The following is a 16886-nucleotide window of genomic DNA, read 5'->3' as shown; positions in this document are numbered from 1 at the left end:
TTAAAATGGCGTTAACTTCTTTTCATAAATTTAAGAACAAAGCAAGTTAAACAAGAAGTCTGTGAGCCAATGCTCACTAATAATACCCCTGCTCTGATGTGAATACACAAGTTCGGTTATAGACAAAGACAGTGATAATTAGGAAATTGACATCGGATTTGTAAAACCTGAATCCCAACATATGGCATGCCTAAACAAAGATTGTGCTAAAATTTCAAGAATCTGCGATAAGTAGCTGCTGAGAAAACTACGACCAAAATTTGCTATGTATGTTTCGGACAGACGCACAGATAAACAGGAAGTTGACATCGGATTTGTTCCAAAAATGAATCCCATTATATGGCATGCCTAAACAAAGATTGTGCTAAAATTTCAAGCATCTGCGATGAGTAGTTGCTGAGAAAAGTACGACCAAAATTTTTTATGTATGGTACGGACAGACGCACAGATAAACAGGAAGTTGACATCGGATTCGTACAAAAATGAATCCCACCATATGGCATGCCTAAACAAAGAGTGTGCTAAAATTTCAAGCATCTGCGATGAGTAGTTGCTGAGAAAAGTATGACCAAAATTTTTTATGTATGGTACGGACAGACACAAGGATAAACAGGAAGTTGACATCAGATTCGTACAAAAATGAATCCCAACATATGGCATGCCTAAACAAAGAGTGTGCTAAAATTTCAAGCACCTGTAATGAGTAGTTGCTGAGAAAACTGTGACCAAAGTTTGTTATGTGTTGTACGGACAGACGCACGGATAAACAGGAAGTTGACATCAGATTAGTACAAAAATGTATCCCACCATATGGCATGCCTTAACAAAGATTGTGCTAAAATTTCAAGCATCTGCGATGAGTAGTTGCTGAGAAAAGTATGACCAAAATTTTTTATGTATGGTACGGACAGACGCACGGATAAACAGGAAGTTGACATCGGATTCATACAAAAATGAATCCCACCATATGGCATGCCTAAACAAAGATTGTGCTAAAATTTCAAGCACTTGTGATGAGTAGTTGCTGAGAAAACTTCGACCAAAATTTGTTACGGACAGACAGACACACAGACGGACAGACAGACAGACAGACACACATGGGTAAAACAGTACACCCCCCTCTCCTTCGGAGCGGGGGTATAAAAATTATCAGTGATTGCACATTTTAGTAATATAAAATTTATGCTATTAATTTTGACCATCAAAATATGAGCAAACTGGCAAATGGGTACCATTAGCAGTACAGAGGAATTTTGGACTAAGACAAACAAGCGATAGTATTGATTACAAATAAATAATACAACAGGAAAGAGTAGCTAAAATAATCTAAACAATCAGACTGTAATGCTGTTATGTTATGTTAAACTAATGTAGAAAAACATATAGAAAGCAGTTTAATTGCATTAAATTATAAAATTTTACAAACGTACTCTAAAGTACTCTGTTTAGCAGGACTGATAAATTACTATAAAAGAAAATTATTTAAAATGAATTTAAATAAATTATCTTCCCTTTTTCTGATCATTGCACTATAGCTCATTTAGAATGAAATTCAATAAATTCATTTTGTTTTCATCTTAAATCATTAAATACAATAGAAATATATTTAATTTATGTGAGTTACAAAACACTTATCTTTCAGTTGACTGAGTGATGACTGATCGTAAATAATTTAATGACTCATTAAATGTGACAGAACTTAACAATCACGACTAGAGATTTGAAATTTTTCAGCTGGAGTTTGGATCTCAAAGCTGGAGATTTTTTATGTACATTTTTTCAAATCGCAAAAAAAAAAAAAAAAAAAAAAAAATAATAATAATAGTAAATAAAACATTTAAACCCCTAAAAAATACTGTCTCCATCTTAATTATACTTCATAATTTTTATTTCACAAAGTCTAGACTCTAGTATTAAACAAGAGGCCCAAGGGCCTTAACGGTCACCTGAGTATAATACAACAATTTAGAAGTTAAATACACTGATAGATGAAGCATTGTTGCGCTAAAGCAAGAAAAGTAGCAAGATCAGGATCAACAAAATAATTAGTCTAGTATTCAGTATCAACTCATAAATTAAGTTCTAATCTGTCCCCCACTTAACACTATCACCATGCAGACTATTAACAAACTATTAGTGCTTCTGTACTGTTTTTAAACCCATATTAAGACCGCTAGCATTGACCTCTCTTATGGTCTTTGAAGAACTTTTAATAAGGTAAGTTATTTTTGTCTCATTTTTATTTATTTATTACTTACAGGTCTACCTGATTACTAAAACTAAGAAAGTACTTTTTTTATTATACGATAAACATTCTTGCATAATTATCTTAATCTATTAACCTTTCAAATACATTATTTACAGTGACTAATTATCAAAGATGAATGGAAAAGGGGAATAACTTCTCTCAGTAGCATACAAATTAATAGAGCCCTGCCCAGGACCAGAATGCTTAGACGAATGGTCCAGATGTTTAAAAATCTGGTAGAAATACGCTTACTCATATCATTTCAACTTTTACTCAGTTTGCCTCCGATATGCCCAGAAGCAGAGAAGAATTTCACAGGTACAATGCATTTCACTACAGATTCAACAAAGCCTTACCCTAACACCAGAACCCAAGACCAAGGGTCAAGAAATTTACAAATTTGGAAGAGTTACCCTCATCATCATAACTATGGACTTCAAAGAATTAACACTTTTCCACTATATTATCAACCCACCCCCCCCCCCACCCCCCTCGTTATGCTAGAACCCCTGACCCTAGGACCACAAGATTTAAAAATTCTGTTCGAAGCACCCATTTTCATCATAACTAAGCAATTTATTTATCAGCTCAACACTATTCTAAGGAGCAGACAGGATTAATTTATGATTAATAGAATTAATGCTTTTTCACTATATAATCAATAGAGCCCCCCCACCCCCTCAAGAACCCCAAAAACTGAGACCATATATTTAAAAATTTTGGAAGAGGCATCCTTTTCTATCATAATCATGCACTTAGTTTGTTTAAATAATCTCCAGTAACAGAGAAAAAGATTTTCAAAGAATCAATGAATTTTCACTATATAATCAATAGAGCCCTGCCCTAACACCAGAACCCCTGACCCTGGGGCCATGAAATTCACAATTTTTGAAAAGGCATCCTTATGCATCATAATCATGCACTTAGTTTGTTTAAATAGTCTCCAGTAGTAGAGAAGAAGATTTTCAAAGAATCAATGCATTTTCACTATATAATCAATAGAGCCCCGCCCTAACACCAGAACCCCTGACCCTGGGGCCATGAAATTCACAATTTTTGAAAAGGCATCCTTATGCATCATAACCATGCACTTAGTTTGTTTAAATAATACCCAGAAGCAGAGAAGAAGATTTTCAAAGAATTAAAGCATTTTCACTATATAATCAATAGAGCCCTGCCCTTACACCAGAACCCCTGACCCTGGGGCCATGAATTTCACAATTTTGGAAGAGGCACTCTTGCTCATCATAACTATGTACTTAGTAACTTTATTTAATACCCAGGAGCAGAGAAGAATATTTTCAAAGAAATAATGCACTTTCACTATATGAGCTATATAGCCCCACCCTGGGGCCAGAACCCCTGACCCTGGGGCCATGAATTTCACAATTTTGGTAGAGGGTTCAATGCTTATTACAATGATGCCAACAGTTTGACTGTTTGATGTCCAGGAGTAAAGATGAAGATTTTTAAAGATTGCATTATTTTTGGTGGTTTTAGCCCCACCCCTCAGGCCCCAGGGGTGGGGGGTGGGGGCAGGGACCATGAAATTCACAATTTTTGTTCCCCTTCACCCATAAATGCTACATACCAAATTTGGTTGAAATTGGTTGAGTGGTTCTAGAGAAGAAGTTAAAAATGTTCAAAAGTTAACGGACGACACACGACAACGGATGAAAACAAATAGTAATAGGTCACCTGAGTGACTCAGGTGACCTAAAAATATGATAAAGTCTTGATTCAAATGAAGTATAATTGAGCATTAAAAACAAAATTAATTCATTTAAATTAATCAAGAGTTAACATCATCATTAAAACATTAGATAATATTTTATTTTTGATTTTGGTACATCAACCAGTAAGTTAAGTAAAACATGGGTTTTGTGTAATTTATTCTATGTAATTTAATTTATTTGTAAATAGAATATAAAATTAACCTCTCAAAAAATACAACAAATAAAGTCAGGTATATTATTTAACATGTAGTGTGATCTATTTTTAGATAAAATGTCACCTACATTATAACTATCTTTTAACAGTGTTTAATGACCACTGCAGTATTAGAAGATGGCAACTGGGTATTTTAGCAACTAGTTACAATGTTCTGCACTCAGTAATAAACATTGATGGTCATTTATCAAGTTGATATACCACTAATTTTTACAACCTAATTATACGACCACATGTTGATTCCTACCAAGCCTACTGCTGCGAAAATTTCCATTTCTTGCCATTCTAAGCAATTATACTACGAAACATGATAAAAATTAATGCCAAAATATTCAATTTGAAAAATTTTAAACACGGAAGATTTAAAAATTAATCAGGAGGGGCGGAAAGGGGGTGAAAAATCCGGAGACTTACCGCATTTGCTTTTTGTGTTTCCGAATTTCCTCAATGCTAATGACAAAGTGCCCCAACGCAGCTACTTCCGTATCCTGCGCAGGCGCAGTTAGTTTTAAATGTGTGCGCATGCTCAGGTATTCGGAACTCCTCGATTCAATTTACCGAACTCCTCTAAACAGCAATTTTCAGAATGTCTTAGCTTTTGGGCTAGTGACACTGTCCAAAAATGTCTGTGAAGATTTGTGGGGTTAAATCTAATTTTAGTTTTTTCAACCTCATAAAGTAATTTTAGACATAATTAAACCTCTTCATTGGGGGGTTTACCCCACAGTACGAAAATAACCTCACACTGCTGGAAAATACGTTCATTTTACCCCACAATGTATCTCTCGTAAGAACAGACGGACAGACAGACTGACGGACGCCAGACAAAATGTGATCAGAAAAGCTCACTTGAGCCTTCGACTCAGGTGAGCTAATAAAAAATACAATTTTTGATAAACATTTTTAATCTGAAAGTAAACCCCAAACAGTCATTTAATAATTTAAATCCTGTGTAAGTGCAAAAAGGTCAAGAATATTACAATCAGTAAATAACCTATCTCTCATTAGTTGGAGGCGAAAGGTATATATTTTAATCACTTTTTGTAATCATTTGGGTATGTTCTTCATATTAAAGATTGAAAACATTGTGACAAAGACTTCTGAAGGATATTTACAAATGTAGGATAGAAAAATTGACTTAAAAAAATTAAGTTCATTTGCCTACCTTTTTTTTAAATGTGAACTTATCTTTTATGCCAATTGAATAAAAAAGAAATTATTCTTGAGAAATATTGTTCAGTATTGTTCAGTTAATAAAGTCTATAAATGACGATGTTTGAAGAAGTATTTTTGTGATTTTTCATATTCTCTTCTTGACAAATACCCCTAAAATAACTGAAAATGTGTAGTCACAATATGTAATTACCATTCCAAGTTTCACAGGCTGTACTACATTTAAAAACAAGGAAACATATCATGAGCTTTTAATTGATTGATAAGCAAGTACTAATTTATCATTTTGAAAAGTTTGAAAATCTTGTGACAAAGACTTTTCCGACATAGGTTCTACCTTAAAGGTCACAGTGACCTTGAGATAAGTTGCGACACACCTTCTACCTAGGATGTATATATTTGCGAAGTTTGATAGTTCTAGGTCTAATAGTTTTCTAGTTATGAGCCGGACAGGATTTTTCCATATTTGGCCATAGCATCTTTATTAAAGGTCAGAGCGACCTACTTTTTGTGCGCGACACACCGTCTACCCAAGAAGTATCAGCTGACAAAGTTTGATAATCCTAGACCTAATAGTATTGAACTTATGAGCCGGACACGAATGGACAGACGGACAGACAGACAGACGGACAGACATGAAGCCTATAACATAATACATCCCATCTTAAGACAGGCGTATAAAAAAAAGATTTTCACCTGTACACTTGAAAAAAAAAATACTCACAAAGTGAAAAATCCAAAAGATTTCAACAAATTCTCGAATAAAAGCTCGTATTTGCCTTCAGATATTTCTCTTTTTGCCAAACAATCAATGAAAATTCGTTCCAGGGCAAAAGTGAAATGCAGTATATTTGGAACAAACCTGTAGAGAAAAAAAAATCATTTTAAAGTAGAATGAAACTCATCATGAACCACAGACGATATTAAGCATACAGATTTTGGCCATGTTGAAAAATTCAACTGTCATATTGCACTCTTTAAAGATTAATTGATTGATTGTTGTTTTAACAACCCTCTCGAGATTTTTTCACTCAAAGGTCAAAGGAAAGGTCAAGGTAAAAATGGTGATGCAATTGAATAGTTCTCTTTAGTATGTATCAACATGTGAAGTTTGATAACACCATCTTCAATGGTAATGTAAAATCACACATATTTTCAAGGGGTTAAATTTTAGTGGTTTGAGGAAAATATATTGGTTCCTGGGGATTTGATTTCATGGTGGAAGAATTGGACAGTAGTAATATAACAAAGCACTGTGATTTTTGGGAGTTGATTATATCAACTCTCCTTAGTCAGTGGGTCAGAAAGTGAAAATGACAAACAGCCGCCAAGGAAAATGAGCAATGCGAATAAGAAAAATAGTTCCGCATTAAACTAGTTTAAAGCAGAAAATATAATTCTTGACAATATATAGTCAACAATTGCTTTGTGTTCAACTTTAGTCTGTCATTTTAATTTCTTCATAAGCATCTTTCACCTTAATAATCATACCGATTCCGATATGTATTCATACATCGTGCATGTATTCTAATTTTAAGACAGGAAATTCCCTCCTAACACATCTTCCCTAGCCAAGGGTTTCTGATACACTACTCTCCTCATGAACCCCTGGCATACAATTTTGGTAAAGGCACTCTTGCTAATCATAACTATGTACTTAGTTTATTTAATACCCAGGAGCAGAGAAGAAGATTTTCAAAGAAATAATGCATTTTCACTATATAATCAATATAGCCCCGCCCTAGCACTAGAACCCCTGACCCTGGGGCCATGAATTTCACAATTTTAATAGAGGACTCAATGCTGATTACAATCATACCAACAGTTTGACTGCTTGATGTCCAGGAGTAAAGTAGAAGATTTTTAAAGATTGCACTAATTTTAGTGGTTTTGGCCCCACCCCCAGGCCCCAGGGGGGCAGGGACAATGAAAATCACAATTTTTGTTCCCCTTCACCCATAGTTGCTATATGCCAAAATTAGTTGAAATTGGTTTGGTGGTTTCAGAGAAGAAGCTGAAAATGTTTAAATGTTAATGACGACGCACGACGAATGACGCCCGACGACGGACGAAAACAGATAGCAATAGGTCACCTGAGTGACTCAGGTGACCTAAAAAGAAAAATGGGGTTGTTGTATTTTTATTCAATAGAAGGTGTGATAATTTGTGGGCGAATAAATTTTGATGTGGGCCCCAGAATTGCACGGTTTAGTAGCCCACATGGCCAGGGGTCTAGAATTACGCTTTCCCGTTGCCCGGGGTGAGTAAAAAACTGTACAGGAAAATATGATCGTGGGTCATGCTCACCCACTCGGGAAAGTAAAAATAAAAGACAGTAGACACCAATATTGTTAAAAGTTATTCTTTTCACAAGTTTTGATTGAAAATTGAATTAATTTACTTAGCTAGTAAAGTTGTGTGAAGCGGTATGAAGCGTTTCCCGTCAAATAAATGGTATATTATCACTACCGGAAATGCTTGCTTGCTGTATAAATGAAAAACCAAATACGGTACTCTTTTGATTTCCCGGAATTGATACGAACGTGACTTGAGGGCTATAACTCTTGAAAAAAAATTTTAAATGATTTATGTTAGAATTTACATAATAAAAGTATCGACTGAACAATAATTTTGACTTTAAAAAATTATTAATACAATTCAATACAGCATACAGTGTATCAATATATCTATATCAAAAATACAATGCAATATTAATATTATAGGATATTAACAGGTCCAGCACAATCTCTTGATTAAGCTATGTAGCTTTAAAAAGCTATATAGCTTTATTAACAGAGCTCCAGATAATTTTTTACCCCAAAGTGTATTTACTCCCTGATTTTCAAATCAATGCAGGTTTTGATTTTCAGCAAAATGATTGAAGATTATTTTGTTTATATATAAATATTTTGACCTTTATTTTGATTTTGAGCTTGTAATCGAAATATAAGTGTTTTTGAAGAGGGAAAAAACTACAAAGGTCAGTTCCTTCATTTTTTAAAATAAATTTTGAAAATACCAACAATACTTTTGGCTAAAATTTGGAAGCATTCTTTTTTGACAAGGAAGATTATACAGTAGGTCAAGGAACCAAAGAGTCAGAGACACAGAAAACTTTTCCTCCATTTAATATGATATCATATCAAGAGTAAACTGACAGAAAAGAATCATCGTTAATATAGCAAGCTGAGGGAAATAAAAAAAATGGCTTTGAACCCCTTAATAAAAAAGTTATGCCTAGTGCATAGTCTTTCTTTGTAATAGAAATTGATTTTAATCTAAATCCATACATGCCAACTTTCCCGATTTAGGCGGGATCCTCCCGATTTTACCCTTTGATCCCGCTCTCCCGATCGGGAAAGCAAAATTGCCCTAAAATCCCGATTTGAAAAAATTCAACCTAAAATTTCCGATTTTCAGTGTTTCCCTACCACAATATTTTGTCAATCGGGATTAGAATATCAGACTTGTTTATTCAATGCACACAGATTAGTCTCTTTGTTTATTTAACTCATGCAGAGGTGTTAATTAGCCACAGGAAATCACTTCTCGCTTGAACGCACACAGCTGTCCAGGTACAGGTAACATATAGCCTGGAGCAGTTAGGGGATTAAACTTTTCAGTCAGAAGGGGTATGCATAGTGAAACACATAGATTTAGGGGTTAATTAAATATCATTTTATTAAAAACAAAAATTAAATACAGTGATATGATAAACTAACAACAAAATCGGAATTAATCCATGTTGATGGTTTTTTAAAAACGAAAGTAGAAAGCAACAAAGCATAGCTGCTGATTTTATCTGCTTGTAATAAAAATATTGTAAAGTTTACCGGTTAAAAATAAGATAAAAATAATTTAGATGAAACAAAAAGTCATACCTTAAGTATACTGAACCCCCTCCCCCCCCCCCCCCAATGTGTCATGACAAGGGAATACCCACACGGCACTGCCAAGATTATGCAAAAGTTCATCATAATAAAAACAATTTTAATTTTTGTTTGGGATAGGGGGTATCCTTGTTTTAAATAATTGATGATCTCAAGAGTAAATTCATTTCTTCAAATTGTTTTGTGTGTGTGATAAAATTAATCATCATGATGTATACTTATTAATAGGGAATAAAATGACACTTCTATTTAAAGTGCATACCACAAACAAATTTTCTTATCTCTCTCTCTCTCTCTCTCTCACACACACACACACACACAATGCATTGCAATTTTTCAATATTTCTTTCATTTTAATGTCTAATTAGGAAATTCTAATTGTGTAAAATGGAAATATAGAATTTTACAAATGTTTCCCAAAAACTGTACAGTAACAAAACCTCATATATTTCTAAAACTTTGCAAAAAAATTTATTGAACAGAAAGTTGTACATTTTCACATTTTTCACCAAATTATATGTCTTTTTCAAACATAATATTGTTAAACTAAAAAGATATTTGAATTTTGGAAGGAAAAAAATGGTTTGTATTATTTATTCTTAAATTGTGTTAACAAGTGATATTGATATTATAAATTAACCAAAAAAAAAAAAAAAAAAAAAATGGGATAAACATTTATTTTCACGACAAAATGTCGCGAATTTAAAGCTTTGAAAATTGTCGTCACGCGCAAAATCCCCCATGGGAGTTTTCAAAAGTTGGCATGTATGTAAATCTCTGATTCTTCCTCCTGAAATGGAGATCGATCACGCCATTACTAGAATATTCCTGGTTACTAAAAGGCTTTTAAATCTGTACTTCATTTGGAGAAAAATCAAACACCAAGTTGACCTCAACTCATATCATTAAGTAAGTTGTACTTGTATTCTTCAAACTGTTGTATGCAGTACTTTCATGGTGTAATGCTTATCTACGATTGCTAATGCATAATTGTACACCCTAGTTTAATTTTCAATGCGTATCTTGTAAAATTCAATGCGTATTTCTGCAAATACACACCTCATCTAGAGCTCTGATTAAGCTATTCAAAATAGCTTAATAAAGCTATTTATATGAAGTTTATCACAAAAACGTTTTTTGTAAGGCGTAGATAATAGGGCTGTCACGGTTCCAAAATTTTTTGGGTCGGGTCGGTTCTGTAAATTTTCGGTTCGGTTTCGGGTTTTTCGGGTCGGGTATTTAAATCTATTTTAAACCTTCATTTCATGAATTTAACTTGAAAAATCTTTATTTGTTACATTAAATTTACATTGAAAACAAGTCTTAACCATGCGAATGTCTAGACATCGGTGACTTGGCCTAATATTAGCCACAACCTGACCATTCCTGCTCGTTTTGATAATTATCTAATACTTCCGTGACAAGTGTTTTGTCATGGAATGAAGTAGATTTCAGTTGTGATTTTATTTATCACTGTTATCGTCATCATTCCTTTAATTTCGACGCCATTTTTGTATTGAACAGACTCTAATATATAAACCAGACCGGAACTGAAATCCGGAAAAATGGAACTGGAACCGAACCGAACAACTTGGACCGCGGTTCTCGGTTATTTCGGGTACTCGTGACAGCCCTAGTAGATAAATAAATAGTGTGTTTCCGGTTCCCCGACCAACCCTAGAATATTCGAGCCGACCTTGAACATTTTTTCTGCCATATATTTCCAGGAGTAACAGGGTTTCAGATTTGTGTCGGCCTTCGGCCATTTGCCGATAAAAATTCAAAATGGCAGGAAAAAAATAAAATTTAATCTGCCAAAATGGCCTATAGGTTAACATTGATCAGGCATAACGGCCGATTAACTTCTGTATGTAAAGGCCAGTCGTATATTTTCCCCCCATTCAGATCCAATCACTTTTTTTTTTACTACTTTCTGCAACTGCAGATTTCATCAGCCAATGACATTTGGATCTTAGATCTTGACAAAAAACTTTTACTTCCAAATCCAAGTGCAAAGAGCATAAACGTAGTGATGAATGTTTAAAACATCGAAGGATTCAATGCCTTGTTGATATTTTTACCGCCATGATTGAATAAGGGGTCAGACTAATAACAATGTTGCAAGGTTTTACTATAGAATGGAAAACATTTTTAGTCTAGACAATCTGTGAACGTAATAATACATATAAATTAAATCAGAAAAACAAGTCTAGTTTCTGGATAACTACTTTTAAAACCTGTAATCCCAAGAAATAAATACATGTACTGATGAACATGTAATGGGAGGTGGGACTAATATCAGTAAAATACCCATTGAATGGAATTTTTTAAAATAAATTCCCCTTCTGTTTCAATATAATGATTTAGTTTAAAGTAAACAAAATATTATTTTCCCCTTTATTAAAAGGAAAATTAATAAACATTTTTGAATATTTAATGTAATTAGATAATCCATTCTAATTTTTTTTTCCAATCTCCCTTTACTATCAGGCAATGAGAATACTTTTAAATGTTAACGTTATATAAAAAAATTAAAGGAAAACAACTGAGTTTCACTTGTTCAGTATTTTACCTCTAAAGCCATTTACCTGACTTCATTTAAGCATGCGATGAAAGAATTTTAAAGGAATTGTATATTTTCAACTATCACTTGGCTTGTTAAAATGATAAATGTCGAACGGACCCGACACTATAAATTGGCCTATACTTTTAGGAAGTTAAGGACAGAATGGCCTTTAACTTTTCTGGTAAATATGCCAGATGTCCTATAGTTACAGTTCAATCTGAAACCTTGAGTAAATTATTCCAGTTTTACTATTAGAAATCTTAATCTGAATCACTTCCCTGTTTGAAAAATGCTTGTCATCATGATCATAGACACATTAACATGATTAATCAGAAATATTTTGAATGTGATTTCTCTAATGGAAAATGGCAGCGTGCTTGCCAATAAAATGTTTACATAAAATAAAATGTTTTCCCTACCTACCTACCTACCTACCCTATTTTTTCTCAGGGTGGAATAGGAAACACACTATTTATTCATTTTGGCCTAAGAAAAAAACAAAAAGTCGCAAGTAATTGACTATTCATATATGTACTATGGACTATCAAAAAATACAACCCAAATCTGAGAAGTTCTAACATTGCTGTTGTTGAATAATTTTAAGCAAAAGATGAATTTCCATTGTTTGATTAACTGTGGACTATATTGAGTGCGGTGAGGCGTGAATAAGTATGATTGCTTCTCATTGTGTTGAACTGTTACCAATCAATTATCCTGTTGGCCATAACTGACCTCCTTTATAATTTCATTCAAAGAAATAACTGTGTGGTCACTCATCAATAGCCCCAAAACTTTTAAAACTTTGAGTACAAATTCTCAAGGAGATGCAATTTGGTGAGTGATTTTTACATGCATTGTATTCAGAAGAGTTCAAAGTTTAATATTTCCACTGCACCAAGGTGCGACTTTTTGCACATGCTGAAAAAATAAAACATTTGAGAAAAAAGTGTGATAAAATAGCTTAATTAATCAAGAGATTGTGCCGGACCTGATTAATACAATATTTAGTATATCAGAGATATAAATAGCATAAATATTTTAATTGGAGTGAGGGAGGGGGGGGGGAGGGGTTCACACATATTCGAACCATGGGAAAATGTTAGCCTGTAAATGGATGTTTGAACGTATCAATAAAATCTTAAAACTTGTTTTTGGTGGGCAAGTGAATATCAAAGAGAATAATGCCACAATATAAAAAGCAGGGGTAAGAGTCAGGGAAATCTCAGATTTCTTTGAGGACTGATACAATGAGATTGTATTTGCGATCTACAATGATGCGCACTTACGTTTTTTTAAGGTGCGGATGTTTATTATCAATTTTGGCCATCTCTGAGCGGTTTAGTCCGAACTTGTCACGATTAAATTCTGATACGGTCATGTTTTCAAACGCTTTATCAAGATCTTCTATGAGGCACGCCTCTACTGTAGCCTCGATTTCTTTAATTTCGCTGGGAGGCACACCTGCGAGATGCCATTCCTTTAAGATTATATCTATCATGCCCGCCTCGGTGGATTCCACTCCTAATTCATCTACGAAATGAGAATCCCAGTCAGACGTGCTCTTCGGTGTGATGGAACTTCCATATGACTCACTCGTTGGCTGCGAGGACTCCTCACTCGTTGGCTGAGAAGACTCCTGGACATTCTCTAGTTCCTCCATTGTACTCATGGCTGCAGCAGAAAGATAAAACGTACGCTCAAATAGGGTACAAGTGATTTCGGCACCTGGTGAATTCGGCACCTAACGAAAAAGTGAATTAAGTGAATTCGGCAACTGGTGAATTCGGCTTCAGAATCTGGTGAATTCGGCACCAGTTTGTGTTAATTCGGTAACCGTGTAATTGTTGAGTGTTTTGTTAATATTTTTCGTGTGATTAATTGGTTAATCGCTTTTACAGAGAAAAAAAGGTGTTTCGATTTTTTTTTATTTACGAATAAAGTCATTTTTCAAAATAAATATGCGTGTTTGTAAAGTATAGAACTAATGAGTTAAAGTTCATCTGTGGAAAACTCAATTAGAAATACTGTAAGTTTAAGACCTTTTCTTTAAAGAAAATTTCGAAATAATTCTATAATTCGTACTGAAACCACAGGCACTTGTTTCTGTAATAAATTTTTTGACCCATAGTATAATATATAACAGCGTGAAGCTGTGTCTTCACGAAACACTAGAGCATCCACTAATGAAGACTTTTTTTATTCCTCATGTGAAAGCATGTCAAGCGGATACTTTTTACTTTAATGGCATTAAGGACTGGAATTTTTTACCAGCTTCTATTAAATGTACTAAAGGAAAGATTACTTTTAAGAAACAAGTTAAGAGTTTTATCTTACAAAATGGCATTTTAGAACATGAAAGTGATATGTTTCATCATTAACTTATAAAACATATTTTATTATTTTATTGATCCTATATGTTGTCATACTTAAATTAAATTTAACGTGTAAGCAACGCAGTGCTAAGATTATACACAGGCACTTGGGGTCTGGACCCCCACCCCCCTTTTCCATTTTTTTTTTCTTTTTAAATATGGAGTCGATTCACCTTTTTCCTTTTTTTGTTTCTAATATGCACTTTATGTTATCAATAATGTAACTCTGTTGTCTCTATATGCTGTTTTTAAATATACCGTTTTCGACTGATACATAAAAAGAGAGAAGGCTTGCAACTCTTTTCTCATCGTCTGCCTCACCTCGCTTAAACTTCGCCTGATTATTTATCGAAAGAATAAGAAAACATGGAATATGCATACATCAATAAATTCGTTATACATTCTTCTTTCTTTTCATATTTCCATTTAATTTTTATGTGCCCCCGATTTGTAAATATTTCGATTAAATCATCCGCATCTAGGGTAAATTTTGTTGATGTGCACCAGCTGGGACGGAAGTGCAATAACGGTAACTCTAACTTTATAAATGTTCTGCATTAAAAAAAATTCCAGGCTTTGTAATAACAATATTGTGGAATTTGGTTGTCTAGGTCGTCTATTTAAAGTATAATCTTCATCCATTAAAATTTGCTAGTTAAAGTTATCTTGTTATTCACAGAACTTACCGTTACATGTTATATGAAGAGAAAATTCGGGATGTATTCCTTCTCGCATTTAATGTTCCGAATACGCGACTTCCGAGATACGTTTCCGACCCGATTTTTACATCACGCAAAAGTGAAATGTAGGGCATGTTTACTTCCGTTTTCATCGTAAACGATGGCGTCATTAGATACAGACTGCGATTACGACTATAATTTCAATTCTTGGCAAGTGCCTATGCTGAAAGACCTTTTATCCTTTAAAGGAATAGCTTTTTCAATATATTAAAATCATCATTTGATAAGACTTTGTGAACTGGGAGTTGAAATTCAGAAGTGGCAGATGATTAGGCCTACAGGGTGGTGATGTCAAACTGTTGGAGATAAAGTTTTCCGAAATATAACAAGTGTTGATAGTTGGTCTGAAGATCTCATAAAACTGCCGAACATTGAGATTTCCGATGTTTTCATAAAACTTTTGAACGATGGCTGGAGTACGTTATTCTCGGTTGAAAACATAGACAGAGACAAGACAATGGATACAGACTAAAACAACCACGTTGATAAAGTGAAAGTGTCCCCCCTGTCTGATGATTTTCAGTACATCAAGTGTGACACAGTTCCTGAGACTAGCCAGATGCAGATCCGTACAAGACCTGGATATTTGTTGAGGGCAATGAACAGATTCACTCAGGTGGATGTAGTGTAAATATTCTGGTTTTCACATTATGACTACAGATTCTCCAGTAGAATTTAAAGCAATAATTATCAAAAATGTTATTTCATAAAGATATACTAATGCTTTTTGTTCATAAAAAAAACATACACAGAGGGAGCCCTGTCTCAGCCTACAAGCATTTATGATTATGTAAATTGCTCAATACACTATTCATGTCATGGAATTTCATATTCAATACTTCATCACTTTGAACAAAAGTTCTCTTGATTTTAGAGATGATGGGTCGTGTAAGCACTGTACAGCTTCGATATTTGCTGTGGCTTCATTCTGTGAGAGGCACAAAGACTGTCACACTCAAGTCGGAACAGATATTCCATGTGTTTGGGACAATTTTTTAAGCCTCGTGTCATCTCATCTTGTATTGGCCAATTACATAAAACTACAGGACTATACAGGAGAAGAACCTGAAGTTAGCGCTCACCATTCAATAAACAACCCATGCAAGTCCTTGAACAACAACTCTATTAAAGAAATTGAAGAAAAAAAATTGTTTCAACTCCTGTGTTTTTACACAAAATGTGGATTTTTCTGTGAGCAAATACATTATGATCCTTTGAAATTTGAGGAAATAGTACAAAAATGTGAATATCTCTTCGACAAACATTTGAAAGTTGCAATTATGTCTCTCTAAGTATAGCAGAGCAACAAATTTGTAAATGAGATAAGCATGTAATGCATAATAATTTATGGCATTCTTGATTATAACAGTGAGGAAAAACTTAAAACACTTTTGGTCTTAGGTACAGGATTCATTAATATTCATAATTTATTGATGGCAGAATACCTGAACTGATAAATATAAATTAGGAACAAACAATAAAATATTTCAATCATCATGATCATATGATTAAATTCTTTCATAAATAAATACAATATTTACATTACAGTTTGTATCAGACCTGGGGTAATGGTAATGCATTGTAATCATTACATTTTTTCAAAGTAATTGGATGTAATGTGTAATGGACTCATCTTTCAATTACAATTGTAATGTTTATGCATTAATTTAAAAAAAATGTCAGTAATGACCATTGCCTTTCAATTACATTTTGGTTTTAAATCTCTCTTCATTATTGAATCTGAAACAAATAAAGGTCACTGAGAGGTTATTTTTTTTTTATTTATAATGTTAAAGTCTTAAAATTAAAATCCTATATCTTACTTTAAAAAAAAAAAAATGTTTATTCAGTGGTGATTGACAGACATACTACATGTAAATAATTGTTTTAATGGAAAACTTCTTGACAAGACAGTTATAAAATCAATTGAAGAAAGCCAGAATTGTT

The 16886-nt window shown here is 33.7% G+C and overlaps 2 protein-coding genes across 2 annotated transcripts in view; one reads left to right on the top strand and one right to left on the bottom strand.

The window, feature by feature from the left end:
* LOC133186306 (uncharacterized) overlaps nt 1-13511 on the bottom strand; it is a 60108-nt gene extending 46597 nt beyond the window's left edge. The window contains exons 1-2 of the mRNA XM_061321532.1: nt 13114-13511; nt 6096-6233 (exon numbers count right to left, since the gene is read on the bottom strand). Coding sequence (XP_061177516.1) covers nt 6096-6233; nt 13114-13496 — 521 coding nt within the window. The 5' untranslated portion in view covers nt 13497-13511. The remainder of the gene's footprint in view (nt 1-6095; nt 6234-13113) is intronic.
* A 1754-nt stretch (nt 13512-15265) lies between these two features.
* LOC133186414 (uncharacterized) lies at nt 15266-16330 on the top strand. Its single transcript, XM_061321670.1, has 2 exons — nt 15266-15566; nt 15814-16330. Exons 1-2 carry the CDS (start codon nt 15499-15501, stop codon nt 16229-16231), a joined length of 486 nt encoding a protein of 161 aa, XP_061177654.1. The 5' UTR covers nt 15266-15498; the 3' UTR covers nt 16232-16330.
* Nucleotides 16331-16886: the final 556 nt, after the last annotated feature.

Source organism: Saccostrea echinata, unplaced genomic scaffold (assembly GCF_033153115.1).
Source record: "Saccostrea echinata isolate AGI-Se365-2 ecotype Australia unplaced genomic scaffold, CSIRO_AGI_Sech_v1 ptg000013l, whole genome shotgun sequence".
NCBI classification, from domain to species: Eukaryota; Metazoa; Mollusca; class Bivalvia; order Ostreida; family Ostreidae; genus Saccostrea; species Saccostrea echinata.
The sequence above is the reverse complement of the archived record's forward strand: the minus strand, read 5'-3'. Positions and strand labels throughout refer to the sequence as shown.

What these genes read in the sequence shown, in the direction of transcription:
- LOC133186414 (XM_061321670.1), top strand. Translation starts at nt 15,499, where the DNA reads ATGCAGATCCGTACAAGACCTGGATATTTGTTGAGGGCAATGAACAGA. An exon ending in TTCACTCAGGTGGATGTAGT is followed by an intron (nt 15,567 to 15,813) that starts GTAAATATTCTG and finishes TCTTGATTTTAG; the next exon opens with AGATGATGGGTCGTGTAAGC.